The sequence below is a fragment of the Astyanax mexicanus genome, chromosome 1, assembly GCF_023375975.1.
Source record: "Astyanax mexicanus isolate ESR-SI-001 chromosome 1, AstMex3_surface, whole genome shotgun sequence".
Taxonomy (NCBI): domain Eukaryota; kingdom Metazoa; phylum Chordata; class Actinopteri; order Characiformes; family Acestrorhamphidae; genus Astyanax; species Astyanax mexicanus.
In genome coordinates this window covers 38,231,092-38,245,925 of record NC_064408.1, presented here as the reverse complement: position 1 = coordinate 38,245,925, position 14,834 = coordinate 38,231,092, and the positions used below count along the sequence as shown (strand labels likewise).

General features: G+C 38.0%; 1 protein-coding gene across 5 annotated transcripts in view; it reads left to right on the top strand.

Annotated features, from left to right (window-relative positions):
- Positions 1-13,289, top strand: part of tbc1d8b (TBC1 domain family member 8B) — a 252,375-nt gene extending 239,086 nt beyond the window's left edge. For 3 of the 5 annotated variants that reach the window (XM_049477052.1, XM_007239966.4, XM_022667171.2), the window contains exons 6-21: positions 1,391-1,598; positions 1,726-1,893; positions 2,091-2,210; positions 2,917-3,067; positions 3,200-3,414; positions 3,757-3,874; positions 4,614-4,899; positions 4,990-5,116; positions 5,209-5,307; positions 6,689-6,757; positions 7,651-7,927; positions 8,029-8,094; positions 9,019-9,102; positions 9,359-9,400; positions 9,516-9,613; positions 11,239-13,289. In XM_049477052.1, coding sequence (XP_049333009.1) covers positions 1,391-1,598; positions 1,726-1,893; positions 2,091-2,210; positions 2,917-3,067; positions 3,200-3,414; positions 3,757-3,874; positions 4,614-4,899; positions 4,990-5,116; positions 5,209-5,307; positions 6,689-6,757; positions 7,651-7,927; positions 8,029-8,094; positions 9,019-9,102; positions 9,359-9,400; positions 9,516-9,613; positions 11,239-11,799 — 2,689 coding nt within the window. In that variant the 3' untranslated portion in view covers positions 11,800-13,289. The remainder of the gene's footprint in view (positions 1-1,390; positions 1,599-1,725; positions 1,894-2,090; positions 2,211-2,916; positions 3,068-3,199; positions 3,415-3,756; positions 3,875-4,613; positions 4,900-4,989; positions 5,117-5,208; positions 5,308-6,688; positions 6,758-7,650; positions 7,928-8,028; positions 8,095-9,018; positions 9,103-9,358; positions 9,401-9,515; positions 9,614-11,238) is intronic. The other 2 variants (XM_007239967.4, XM_007239968.4) reach the window with 2 other exon arrangements.
- The last annotated feature ends 1,545 nt before the right edge of the window (positions 13,290-14,834 follow it).

Sequence of the window (14,834 nt, the reverse complement as noted above, 5' to 3'; positions counted from 1 at the left end):
TAAGTTATAGGACACTATTAGGGTTGTAAGGATACACTCTTCTCACAATTTGATTCGATTCATGATACTGAGATCACGATTAGATTTGAGCACAATATTTAAAAAATAATAATTAATTATTTTTAATGAAGTGTAAACACGTAAAACAATGCACATTTCCTTTAAAAAAAGTTTTTTATAAAGATTTAAATCCCCTGCATTTAAAGGTAATTACCAAGAACAGAGGTGTAATATTGTAAACAAAATGCTCTCTTTTGCCTTCAGCATCTTAAGTAATCAAGTGAAAACTTTTTTTTCTGAAACATTTTTCATTTTCTTTTATACAAAAAAAAACAAAAATCAAAGAAATAGTTATCTGCAATTAAAATAATGAAGATTAATCTTCCAATTATGCAAAATATAAAAATATGCTCCTGTAACAGAGTAACAAGAGTAAAGGCGTAATATTACGAAAATAATGTCAATATTAAAAGGGAAATGTAGATTAATTACTTATTATATAATCAGTTATCTACATTCATAACTTGCTGCCTATTAATACTTTAGGGTTACAGGTAAATAATACAGTGATTTTTGCGATCAAAGGAACATAAATACAGTCAAGAATAAAGGAAATAAACATTTAACTGATGTAGGACTGTCTGTGTGTTATCAAATATCGTGTGAAGCATGATATGCGTGTCAACATTATGATACAATGTGGAATTGTGTTTATTGACTCATATGAATGGCTAATATGAGACCTGCTTTAAATCTGTAACACTATATTCAATTAAAATTAAATTAAATCGCTGGTCTAAAATAAAAATAATACAATGTTTTAAGATGTTTATTTGTGTGGACAATTAATATTGCAATTTTGATCAATCTGATCATTTATTTCAATATGTTGCACGATACCCCACTACAGTACCCTCTTTAGTATACTTCTACAACGTCTATACTTCTACTACTACACTACACTTACATTACACAATACTATGTGTTAATACACAACTACAGTACACTATATTAAAATATATTATACTCCTCTGTACACTGCACTGTTATAGGACACTACTACACTACAGTAAAGTATATTATAGGGTACTACTACCCTCCTGTACACTACAGTACTGTACACTGTATTACTACGGTGCACTACATTGCAGTGTACTAAACTATTCTACAGTACACTATTCTACGTTACAGTACACTACAAAAAATTACACTATAACACACTATATTACTCTAATTTACACATCTTTAAACTACGTTACAGTGAACTATACTGCAGCAGACTGCAGTGTACTGAACTATGCTCATATTTCCATACAGCCTAATATATTTTGCTGTGTATCAGTCTTTTACTATACTGTATTATTGTACTCTGGTGCACTTTCTTCTGCAGGGCTCTGGAAGTACATGCAAGGAACCAGGCATTCCGAGCGTTTTTCCGCCTGCCTCAGGGGGAGAACCTGTGTGAAGTTTATGAGAGTTTTCTCTGGGTTCCCTTCAGCCACTACAACACACTTGGCAAAGTCTGTGTGTCAGAACGATACCTCTGCTTTGCCAGCCAGGATGGCAGCCAGTGCCACCTCATCATTCCACTTCGGGAGGTGTGTGTGTGTGTGTGTGTGAGGCAGAATTGTTATTGTGTGGCTGCCGCAATAAATATTGACTCACAGCTTTACAGTGTGTGCTGAATATTCAATCTCTAGTCTGTGTGTGTTGTGAGTGTATTAGGTGGTCAGTGTGGAGTTGCCAGACCGCAGTAGTCGTGCACTAAGTGTGGGAGTTCGAGGGAAAAGAGCTTTCCGGTTTTCAGAGGTGCGTGATTTTGAGCGTATGGCTGCGACCATCCGCAGGAAGTGCTTCAACTCATCAAGCCCTCAGCACTCGGCCAGCGCTCAGGTAACTTCCTGCTTCTGCTGTGTTTAACTTTACACCTCCGTGAAACTCACCAACGTAGTACAGCGCTCAGAATTACAGCACAGTAAATATTTGACTGTGCAGAACTACCTGTTAAATACAGTTTTATAGTGACTGGTGTTCATCATCATTGTAAATATACTGTAACATTAACTGTTTTGGTGTGTGTGTTTCTGTAGCTGCCTCTGTGTGATGACGAGGAGGATGTAATGGTTGGTCAGACTCAGGCGGCCGTCAGCACTGAGGCTCTGATGAATGTTTTTCACCCACATGACGCCGAAAACCTGGACCCCAAAATGGTGAGCAGAGTTACTGCTGATGTTACTCAACATTAGTTACATTTTATTAGCCCAGTGTATTAGCCCAATTTGCTTTGTATTAGCCCAGTGTTAGCTCTGTATTAGCTTATATTTACCTTTCCTCTATCTAACTGTTACTTTTGCTTTAGCCCATTGTTGAGTTTAGCCCAGTGTTAACTTTGTATTAGTTAATTTTAAATTTTGAATTAGCCAGTTATTAGCTTTGCATCAGCCCAGCCAAGTTTTAGCATTCTATTAGCAAATATTAGCTTTGCATTAGCTAAGCTCACTTGTAGCATTCTATCAGCAAAGTATTACCTTTGTATTAGATCGGAAATCTAACTTACTGGCTTACTGTAAATAAATTGAAGCGCTTTACTCAACCAAATATAAACAGTTGTCCACACCGAAATCTCTCTGTAGATTAAGATCCAGGACTTATTTACTTTGTAAGAATTTTTTTTTTTTAAGAATTGCAGTTTTGGATACATAGGTGCAGCAAAACCTTACAAGGGTCCCCTATTACCGTCTGCCGACCGTTTCCTATAAATTCTTTGTAACATTGCCGTAGCATTGTAAGAGATACTCTGTGTTAGCATAGTATCAATTTAAGCGTAAGGTATAGTCCTTAAACAGTGAACTGAATCATAATCTGAAACAAAAGTTCAGCTTTATCTAACTAGTAATGTTATACCTTCAACCACAGCTGAAGGAACGAATGAAGGAGCAGTCATGGCAGATTCACTTTGCGGAGTACGGCCGGGGGAGCGGGATGTTCTGCACCAAAAAAACACGAGCTCTTGTTGTACGGGGAGTTCCAGAGACACTTCGTGGAGAACTGTGGATGCTCTTCTCAGGTGCTTTGTGTGTGTGTGTGTGTGTGTGTGTGTGTGTATTTGAGACAGGGATTTATTCGAGAAGAAGTTGATTTCAGCTCTGTTGTAGTAAGTGTGTGTTTGCAACAAAACATTGTGTGTTTGTGTGAGTAGGTGCAGTAAACGACATGGCCACTCATCCAGGTTACTACACGACACTTCTAGACGAGTGTATGGGAAGCAGCTCCTTGGCTTGTGATGAGATCGAGCGAGATTTGCACCGCTCTCTCCCGGAACACCCAGCATTCCAAACTGACACAGGCATATCCGCCCTGCGCAGAGTGCTAACTGCTTATGCCCACCGCAACCCCAAAATAGGATACTGCCAGGTACACAAGCATACTCTTGATAAAATTAGTTTAACATGGCTGTTAGTTGGTATGGTAGTATTAGTGGTGCATCAAATTATTATAAACTCAGTGTAAATCAGCATTAGCTGATAAGATAAGCTCAGTATTTGTAAAACCTTTATTTTACAACATTAGTGTTAGATCACTGTTAACTGTACTGTTCATTTAGCAATTTCTCAGCAGTAGCTTAATGCTAGCATACACACAGTTCACAACATTGCTTTTCCCTTACGTATGCTGTGACAACCAAAACAGAAAATCTGTGTCTCTTTCTCTCTCTCTCTTTTTCTCTTTCTGTCTTTGTCTCTCTCTCTTGTTTAGGCGATGAATATTCTGACCTCAGTGCTGCTGCTCTATGCAAAAGAGGAGGAGGCATTCTGGCTGTTGGTGGCGGTGTGTGAGAGGATGCTGCCAGATTATTTTAATCGCAGAATTATTGGTGTGTGGAACCTTTTTTGTTCACTTTAAACATAAAGTGTAGACACATTTTTATTTGTATTTTTTTCCTACATTATAAATAAATGCTGTAGTCATCCAGACTATGAAGGGCCGAATAAGCTAACTTAAAAGTGTTAAACAACCCAAAATACTCTGAGAGGTATTTATGTGGCTCTTATCTGCAGTTTTCTGAGGCTGGTAACTCTGATGAACTTATCCTGTTCAACAGAGGTAACTCTTTCTATCCTGGTGCAGTCCTGATGAGACCCAGTTTCATCATAAAAAAATTTAGGATCTTTGCGATTGAACTTGAGGATGCTTTCAAAGTTCTTAAAGTTTGTTTCCTTTACGTAGTTGAGTAGGTCTTGCTATAATATGGATTCGAACATTACTTAAACAGGACTATTTACTGAATACCAACTCTATCTCTTCACAACTTTACAACTAATGCTCACAAATATAAAGAGGCAAGAAATTTAAGGAAATAACTCATGACGTTCATGACAGCTGTTAACTCCAGTTTTGATTCCACAGGTAATGTGTGAGGTGAGGTGTTATCTTGTGAATAAGATTAACTTGCTTATGGCAGTAAGAATCTCATGGCAAGGCCAAGGAATGATGTGAGAGCTAGACTGATCGGACATTCCATTTTCAAAGCTGTGCAGGCATTAAATGTATAAGTAAATGCACCCAAGAAGCATTTAATTGTTTTAACGTGTGTGTATCTTTGTGTTTGTCAGGTGCACTGGTTGACCAGGCTGTGTTTGAGGAACTAATCCGTGACCACCTGACGGCACTGACCGATCACATGACTGATCTGTCGTTCTTCTCCTCGGTCTCGTTGTCATGGTTCCTGACTTTGTTCATTAGTGTGCTGCCCATCGAGAGTGCCGTCAACGTGGTGGACTGTTTCTTCTACGATGGGATTCGAGCCGTCCTGCAGCTCGCTTTGGCCGTCCTGCACTACAACATGGACAGCCTGCTCTGCTGCAATGATGATGCAGAGGCGGTCACCATCCTCAACAGGTAATTTTGTTAATGTCACAGTTCAGACACTATGTGCATGTGTGTATTAGGTAGTTAGTTATTATTTATTTAATTCCTTTTGTCATGCAGGTTTTTTGACAATGTGACCAATAAGGACAGTCCTCTCCCAGCCACTGTCCAGCAGGCTTCTGCAACAGCCAATAACAAACCAGCTCAGAGCGTCGACATCAGCGACCTTGTCAGAGAGGCCTACGAGGTTCTTACACAAAAACACACAAACACACACTCACTTGCTCACACCATGACCCGCTGTGTGACTAAACTGTCTCTGTGTTTGTGTGTGTGAAGAGATTCGGGGAGATTCGGTGGGAGGAGGTAGAGAACATGAGGAAGAGAAATAAACTTTACGTTATTCAAACCCTTGAGGAGACCACCAAACAAAACGTTGTAAGTACAGAGTGTTTCACTTTCAGTCTGCCTGCAAGAACCAGAATCACAAGCAAATTGTTACCAGTGCCTTTCTCTTCAGGTTCTACCAACTACATAGTGTAACAACACCCCTGCAACCACCAGAGATACCATAACAGCTATTTAGGAAACCAACTATTGAGTTGGCTACCACTGCCGTTACTTAGAAACCCCCTAGTAACCACCACACCTCTACTATACTATTTTGTGACTGGACTGCATTTTCTAATTTAAATATTCTGATTATACAATACCAGTCAAAAGCTTGGACACACCCCAACTTATTTAATGTTTTTTCTTTATGTTGTTATGAAGTTATGAGTAAAACAAAAAATGTTAAACAAGCCAACCAAGTTAGTTTTATATGTGTAACATTTAACATTTTTATTTATTTCATTAAATCTGCCATGTAATTTTTTTGAAGTACGTTTACAATTCTAAGGCAAGTACACATGCTATTTCATGGTGCTGCCACTAGAGGGCAGTGTAGCACTGGCTATGCTATGCTTACTGTGACTAGCTGTAGTAGCCTTGAATTCCCCTTTCAGACCAGACAGGCATTTGTGAAAGCAAGTCATGGTTTCTGTCTTCTTCTGCTTTTAAACCTGTTTTTCAGGGATATTATCTGTCTATGGGTCTTCACCATATACTTTAAATTCTTCAAAGTTGCACCTTTTGCTTTTAGAACCTGGAACGGTTCCCAACTGTCATATCCTCCTGAGACCCATATTGTTTCTTAAGGTCAATTTTTAATTTATCCGAGCTATTTAGGATTAGAAGGACCGAACAAGTATAAAAGCTAAACTTTTGTAAAAACTAAAATTGGATGAGAATTTCTGTCTGGACTGGCTGTAGAAACCTTTGACTGGGATTCCCTTAATGTTGGCCATAGAGTCAATGTTTTAATAAATGTATCATGGTGCAGTGAAGCAGAAATGTAATGTCCTCATATGAGGACACAAGGTCTCAAGAGGTTAAAGAAGTTCTAGAGGTGCTTTACCTTCACTCTGCGCTCAAACTCGCCCAAAACCACCTGGGCTGTTTTTTATGTCAGATGTTTGTGAAGGCCAAACACTTTTTGTGTGAACTACCTAATTGCATATGTGTTCTTTCATAGTTTTAGGTCTTTCATATACAGAACAAATATTAATCTGATTGTGTATTCTAACTTTTGACTGGTCCTGTATATCAAATATGTTATTCAAAGCTCAAGAAATTTAAAGGCCAAGAAATTCAAAGCCCAATATTGACATGATGTTTATATCTATTTTAACTTGGGTAAGCATCTGAACATAACTGTTTTTTAGTTTCTTGTGTCGTTGATGTTTCTGATGATGTTTTTGTGGTGGCTTTTTTGCAGTTGCGAGTTGTTGCTCAAGATGTAAAGTTCAGTGCCTCTCAGCTGGAAGAGCTCTATTTACTTTTTAAGGTAAATTTCATACATAACACACCCACACACCCAAACACACATGTTTATTGTATTTTATTATGATCTATTAATGTTTATAATATGTTTAGCTTTTATATAGCTTTTGTCAACTGCTCAGACATTAATTAGCTGATTTAGGACTATATAGCTCTGGACTATACAGCTCTTGAAAACCTCTGGAATATAATCAAGATGAAGATAGATGATCACAAGCCATTTAACCAAGCTGAAATCCTTGAAATTATGTACCAGAAGTGGCATAAAGTTATCCAAAAGCAATGTGTAAGACTGGTGGAGGAGAACATGCCAAGTTGCCAAAACCAAGGTTATTCTATCAAATATTGATTTCTAAACTCTTAAAAGTTTATGAATATGAACTTGTTTTTTTTTGCATTATCTCAGAACTGAAAGCTCTGCATCTTTTTTTGTTATTTCAGCCATTTCACATTTTCTGCAAATAAATGCTCTAAATTACAATATTTTTATTTGGAATTTGGGAGAATTGTTGTCTGTAGTTTATAGAATAAAACAATAATGTTCATTTTACACAAACATATACCTATAAATAGCAAAATCAGAGAAACTAATTCAAAAAAATGAAGTGGTCTCTTATTTTTTTTTTTAGAGCTTTATATCCACACACACACACACACATATACTGTATTGACATGATGTTATAAACTTTACGGCTTCTACTTTATGGGAATCATTCTGGCTATGTAACCGTAGCACCTATCAAGCAACCATCTTGGAGACCGTAGTAACTGATCAGCCTCAGAACTACTAGAGATTTTTCTAATTATGCTATTCTTATTTGTACACAATAAACTCTCTAACAGTTCTGTTTATGTTAAACATTAAGATAATTTGTGTGCTTTGTCTTTGTGTGACAGAGACAGCACTTCATCAGCTGTTACTGGTCCGTGTGCAGTCCGGCTCTGCAGAATCACGACCCTAGTCTCCCATATTTGGATCAGTACCAGCTGGGTCAGTCTCAGTTCGCCGCTCTGTTCCACTTGCTGCTTCCCTGGACTCCGAACACTCACTCACACACACGCTCACACTCGCACACACACTCGCACTTACACTCACTGGCTCGCTCAGCGTTCCGTCTGGCTGATGAGAATGCAGATGGACTGGTCAACTTCAAAGAGTTCATCTGCACCCTTGGTAAGCCTGAACCTGACCTTTACATTCACTTTGTATATTAAAGCCTGAGCCTGTTAGAATCAGTGTGTTTGTGTGTGTGTGTGTGTGTGTGTGTCTTTCAGACATCCTGTACAATGGCTCATTTACAGAAAAGCTGAAGTTTCTCTTCAAACTTCATCTGCAGCCAGGTAACAAGCCGTTGTCATAGATTTTTGTATATCAGTCATTACTACAAACTCCTGTGTATTAGTCATCATAACCATATTGTATCCTACACATTATACAGCTCTGTAAAACAAATAAGAGACTACTTAAAAAAAGTTTCTTTGATTTTACTAAATTGAAAACCTCTGAAATATAATAATAATAAGGAAGATGGAAGATCACAAGCCATCAAACCAAGCTGAACTGCTTAAATCTTTGCAGCAGGAGTGGCATAAAGTTATCCAAAGCATTGTGTAAGACTGGTGGAGGAGAACATGCCAAAAGGCTAAGGCTAATTTACCTCAGTTAACTTTGTTCTCCTGTACAGTTTGTATCTTCCAGTTTAACAGGCACAGTGTGAAAAGATATTAATCGATTTGTTGGCCTGATGCTAGTGCTGGAAACAATTATAGAGGAAAACCCCAAACATACTGTTTATTGATTATTACCATAATATGCTGTATATCAGTCATTACCATACACATTCTCTGTCTCTTTAAATGGTAGGAAAAAAATGGCTTCATATTTGATGTGTATTAGATATTGGTTCTGTGATAACTTCTTCAATATGAATGTCATAATTACATAGCTTAGCTTTCATTGGAAGTCAGTGTAAAAAGAGAAATTTTTTATTGGTCCATTCGTCAAGAGATGTTGACGCATGTAATGGACAGCTATGTGGTAAACTAAAATTTGACCTGAACTAAAATTTGACCTCTTTTTTGAATGGTTCAGAAGATCAAATCCGTATTTAAAGAATAAGAATTTTCTGACAATCTTTTGATGGTTTAAACTTTAAAAGCTTAGTTGCACATTTAAAGCTCTCTGTTAAGATAGTCAAGACTCCCACTCGTTTTTTGCTAAAGTATGGACTGAGCTTAATGCTCCAAGTGCTGTGTGTGTGTTAGCAGGTGGTCCGGTCTGTAAACCTTTTGGACCTTCTGCCTCTACTTTTCCAGCTGAAGAACTCTCTATCTCTACTCGTTTTTCTGGTCAGCTTCTTTCTTTCAGTGTCTCTCTCTCTGTTTCTTGCTTGCTCTCCCGCCTGTTCTATACTTCCTTTGATCTCCTCTCTTACCTGGTCTGTGTTCATATGTGTTTGTGGACATGTACTGTGTCAGTGCGTGTGTTACTGTGTTAATAGGCATGGTGTGTGTGTATGTGACCTTCATGTGTATATATTACACGCTCTTCAGTGTTGTACTTGTGCTTAGTGTTGATGATGGTGTGTGTGTGTGTTCTGTTTAGAGTGTACTGATGATGGTGTGATCAAGAAAAGTCCAGAGAGAGGTGAACTTTTACTCGTTCTTGTTCTTTTCAGTGTTGTCTGTAAATGCTTTTAAGTGAAATCACCACATTTATTTGTATTAGACCCCCCTCACCCCTTTCTCTCTTACTCTCTCAGGCCGGGGGAAGATTGATCTGCAGGAGTATCTGAAACAGTGGCAGGACGAGTTACAGAAGAAGGAGGAGAACATTAAAGACCTGCCTAGGATCAAACAGGTAAACACACACACACACATATTTTTCCTTTGCTGTTCTTCCCTTTTTAAAGAAGAATTTAGGATATTATATGTTTTGTAGTACTCTAAGGCTGGTCCTGAATGCATCACATGTATCACTCTTGCACTTTATGTTGTCTACTGCTTGTTGTCCCATGTTGCACCATGGTTTCAGAGGAACGTAATTTCACTACACTGTGTACCTGTACTCAGATGTAATGTAATGATTTCTCCTGCTGTACAGGTAATCATTGAGCTTTAATAAGATTTGCTAGCCATATCTAGACAATTAATCATCATCTTATCAAAGGGTACATACGGCCATAAAAAAAATAAAGTTTTGGGAAAAAAAATACCCATAAAGTTTTGGAAAAGTCATGGAAATTTGGTCTACAAATCTTTGTGTTTCTGTTTATAGCTGGAGAAAATCTTTTTTGTGGTAACAAATAAATCAGCTTAGACTTAATTCAGTAATTTAGCCCTACACAATAGAGCTCTCAGGATCTGACACACAATTTATTATTGAAGATTAATTTTAAACCTACTATAATGAATTTTGTTGAAATATATAACAAAATATAGTTTTGGTTGATTTTTTTTGTATTGTTGTCCTTGTCTGCACTGACGTTTTGTCATGAAATCGTATGGTCATGGAAATTTGGCTGGAAGGCATGGAAAAGTCCTGAAAAAAAAAAATGGAAATGTATTGTTTAAAATTTGCTTGTCTCTGTGTGTCTTCATCTATTTCTGTTGTTGAGTGTCTATTTGCACCTCTTCATATTATCCATTGTTTCTTGAATATGGGCATGAGGTTTAGTGGTTAATGCTGCAGTAGTGTCAGCATGGCGTTTAAGGGAAATGTAAAACTGAGAGTGAAAATAATGGGCTGATACCCTGAAAACCCATCTGAATGAAAAAAAACAAAGCAGAGAACAGAACTGTCGGTTTTACTGACTTCTCTGGGGTTGTCCAAATCTCAGTCAGAGCCAGGAAGTGGAATGAATGAACGACCGCCTCCCACCACAGCCTTAAACTGAGATGACCTCAGATGGCTGAATGGAGGAGATTACTGCTATTGAGGTTTCTATGCTTCCCTCTGGCACTGATGTCTGTCATTGCTGTGGATGTAATAAAGGGCTTCATGTAGTGCCTGACAGAAGTAATTCTTTAGCTTCTCCACAGATGGTATTGTGTGCATAGACACTAAGTTGCGTATCTTGGCACCAATATGGCATTGGCATACATAAACACACAAGCAATTTATTTCTTATTGCAGAGCATCCTGTTGATGCTGTTAAATGTTGATGTTGTTAAAATTAAATCTTTAATGGATCCTTCATCAAGAATTTTTTTGTGACAAAATAAACCAAATCAGGCTCTAAGTTTATAAACGTATTAACTCATTTGGACCAGAGAAATCTAACTATAGTCACAAATTGGTCAATCTAAAACACAGTACAAAAGGAAAAGCAAAAGGAGCACAGTGTAAATCTATAATGGGTAATTATAGATGATGGACGGCAATGTCTCACTTAGAGACATTTTTAAAACACTTTAGATTCCAGGATCATCCGACTCAAACTACTGTACATAATGTTTCACTATTTGTGTGTTTTTGTTTTGCAGACCCAGTTTGTCCGCTTGTCCAAGACACTCTACAGTGTATTTCATGGTGATGATGAAGAGGAGTCTCTGTACCGTGCTGTGGCCCGGGTAACCAGCCTGCTGCTGCGTATGGAAGAAGTGGGGCGCAGACTACAGGACAACAGCCCAACCAAAACACCCCAAACTACCCCCCAAACACCACCCCAAACTAACCCCGACACCCCTGCAGATTCAGCCCCCACACCACTGACCCCAGAGCCCTCTTCAGGGGGTGACCATTTTCCCAAATCTCCCCAACCTGACCCTGACTTCAGCCCCTCCGACACCAGCCACACCTTACCCACAAGCCCCACCTCCACTACCACCAGCAGCCCCACGGGCACCAGCAGCTCCGCCATCGACACACCGGCGGACACACCCGGCGATGCCTCTGCAGCGGGGGAGGACTGGAGTTTCTCTTTCGAACAGATTCTGGCGTCTCTGCTGAACGAGCCGGCTGTGGTCCGCTTCTTCGAGAGAACCATTGATGCACACACACTCATCGAGAACGCGAGTAGGAACCAGCTCAGAGACACACACTGAATACACAAACACACACACACACACACACACACAGGGTACTACAGCTACCTTCAGATAGATGAGTCAAACTAAAACATGAAGTCACAGCAAACTACTGCCCCCCGAAAGCCATAAATACACACATACACACACCCACACACACACACTGTCTGAATATGAGGGTAATAAAATGTTTAGTTGTCGAACTCCGTTACAAGTAGAACTTGTACATAGTCTCTGTGTTACACTCATACATATTCAGATATGCAAAATAAAGAGTGTACACCTGTTGGGTTAAGTGTAACTGTATGGAGCTTTAATTATGGGATCCACAGTCATGTGGGGAACAGATTCTAGTATACTTCCACCTAGAACCCTAGTGGAACACTAAATTACATAATAGTAGGCTACTCTGTGGTCTAATATAGAACACAGTTTATGAACGCATGTATTCCGTCTTTTAAACAGCCACAGTTTTGTGGTTGTTATAAAAGTGTAATAAAGCCTGACAGGTTGCTATAGCTTTCCCAGGCTGAAGAGGAGCTTATTTGTTGCTTGTTTTTTTTTATTGTAGTGGATTTGAATTGGATGGTTAAGATGTTCTTGGGTGTAGTGGAACCACATTGGTTGCGGTGGAACCTGATTAGCTGCTACATTTTTCCACAGATGTAGTAGAACATAATTGGTTTCTAGTTATCTTTAAATTGTAGTGGATTTGGAGATGGTATAGATTCCCTTGGGTGTAGTGGAATCTGATTGGTTGCTATAGCTTTTGTTTGGAGAGTAATGCAACCTAATTCAGAACTTAAGCGTTTCTGAGGTTTGCTGGATCCTGATTGGCTGCTATAGTTTTCCACTTATGTAGAAGAACATAATTGGCTCCTAGTTTTCTTTAAATTGTAATGGATTTGGATTAGATGGTAGAGGGGATTAGATGGATTAGAGGGGATTAGATGGGTGTAGTGGAACCTGATTGGTTGCTATAGCTTTTCTGGAGAGTAGTGAAATCTGATTCAGTACATTCTTTTTGTTGGGGTATGGTGGGTTGGTTACTCATTTTCCCAGGGTGTAGTGGAATGTAACCAGTTGCTCTTTTTTTCCCCCAGAGTGTAGTAAAACCTGATTGGTTGCTTATTTTCCAGGGGTGTAGTACAACTTGGTTGGTTGCTATAGCTTTCCAGGGGCAATTTGGAATGTAGTTAATCACTACAGAGTTGGCACAGGAAGCATTTGAATTTGTTCTTTGATTTATGCATTTTTTGCTGCATCTTCTTTATGACTGAGGCCGAAGCATGGGGTGTATGTGTTTGAGTGAACACAGAATCTGACCTCTTTGCTTTTCTCTGTAATGTAACGTGTGTGTGTGTGTAGATCATGGCTTTGTACATTTTAAGATATATAAAGGGAAAATGTGTTAATAATCGTTATTATTGCTGCAGTATCTAATGGATAAGGGAATATTAATGAGTATCCGAATCTCTGAGAAATATAAAGTGCTTCCACACACACAACATACACAGCAGCATCTATTACTGATTAATAGTGTTATTACAGAGTATTCTTATTATTATCATAGATAGTTTATTATGACAGGTAAACTGTTATTAGGCACAGGTTAAGTGAGAAACCTCTTAAAGGTGTATTTAGATCGGGGGATGGGGAAACACACTCAGGATGGATGAGATAGGCAAGATATTTTCCATATGCATAAGGATCGTCATTCCAAAGTGGAAATGCGGATGCACGAGTATGTGTGTATGTGTACTTGTAATGAGAACATGTGATTTATTGCACACACAAACACAAAGTGTTAAGATAGTGATGCAGCTCCACAGTGAGAAATCTTTATTTCCTTAAATTTAAGAAGTATGTAAATAGAATATATAAATGACCTCAGTGAAAGGGCCAAAAAAGTCTATTGTAAAAAAAAATCACTGAATTCTATTATTAGTGTTTGTTCTAAAAGGGACATGTGAATGTTTAATGATGTCAGAATAATGTGCCATGTTAATTCATGACTGATCATTACATCAGCATTATCAATATTGACCAAGGCTGGGTTTCCCAAAAACTTCTCAACAGTAAGATGAAAAATCAATTGATTTAAGCTATGTTTTATGTATTTTATTAGTTATAAGTTATATAAGTTATAAAGTTCAGGGTTTCTAGCAATGGCATTGGCATATATATATATATATATATATATATATATATATATATATATATATATATATATATATATATATATATAAAATGTGATATTGGTACACCTTGGTGCATTCTTAGTTAGAACACTTTAATATGATAAAATAGTGCTGTTTGTTTATCTGTTTGTTTATCCTGGTTTACTGAATCTAGATTTCCAATGGAATTTTGAAGTTATCAGATTAATATTAGGCATGTGTTTATGAAGGTGACGCTTGTGGCAGTCTATGCCCAGTGTTTGTTAGCAACAGAGTTTGTTAGCCTAGCGTCTTCCGTCTTGGCTGATCAGCTGCATCTGGGGACAGAAATTAAATCATAAATCATATTTTTTCAAATCAATAAATTTAAATTTGAGTGGTGAGTGAGTATTACACTAAACACACACAAATACTGTTAGATGCCTTTGGTAAACCTGGCCTGGTTCAGTTTTATTTTGTATTTTTCTTTTTTTTAATGTTCAGTGACTGTGGCTGTTTTGTTTATATTTTTATTATTTTGTACACAAACTCAAACACTCATCTTTCTGTGTCTTATACCACCAATACTGCCTCACACATATATTTGGATGGTGTTGTTTATGTGTGTGGTTTTTGTTTACTGTTTGTTTGTGCTTGTTCCAGAAGCCACTGTCTGTAAATTGGATGTGATTTATGTGAAATAAAGCATAGTTTAAACCTGTATGTTTAAAAAAAGTCTTCGTGTTTTATGGCTGTGTGCGGTCAGACTGAGGGTTTGTTTATGAGAGTAATCAATAAGATGACAAAGGAGCCATTTCACTGTGTACAATTTTCAGTTAAATTAAGTTGAAGAGTCTTGTTAGGTTAGTTCAAAAGGAATACATCTGTAAGACA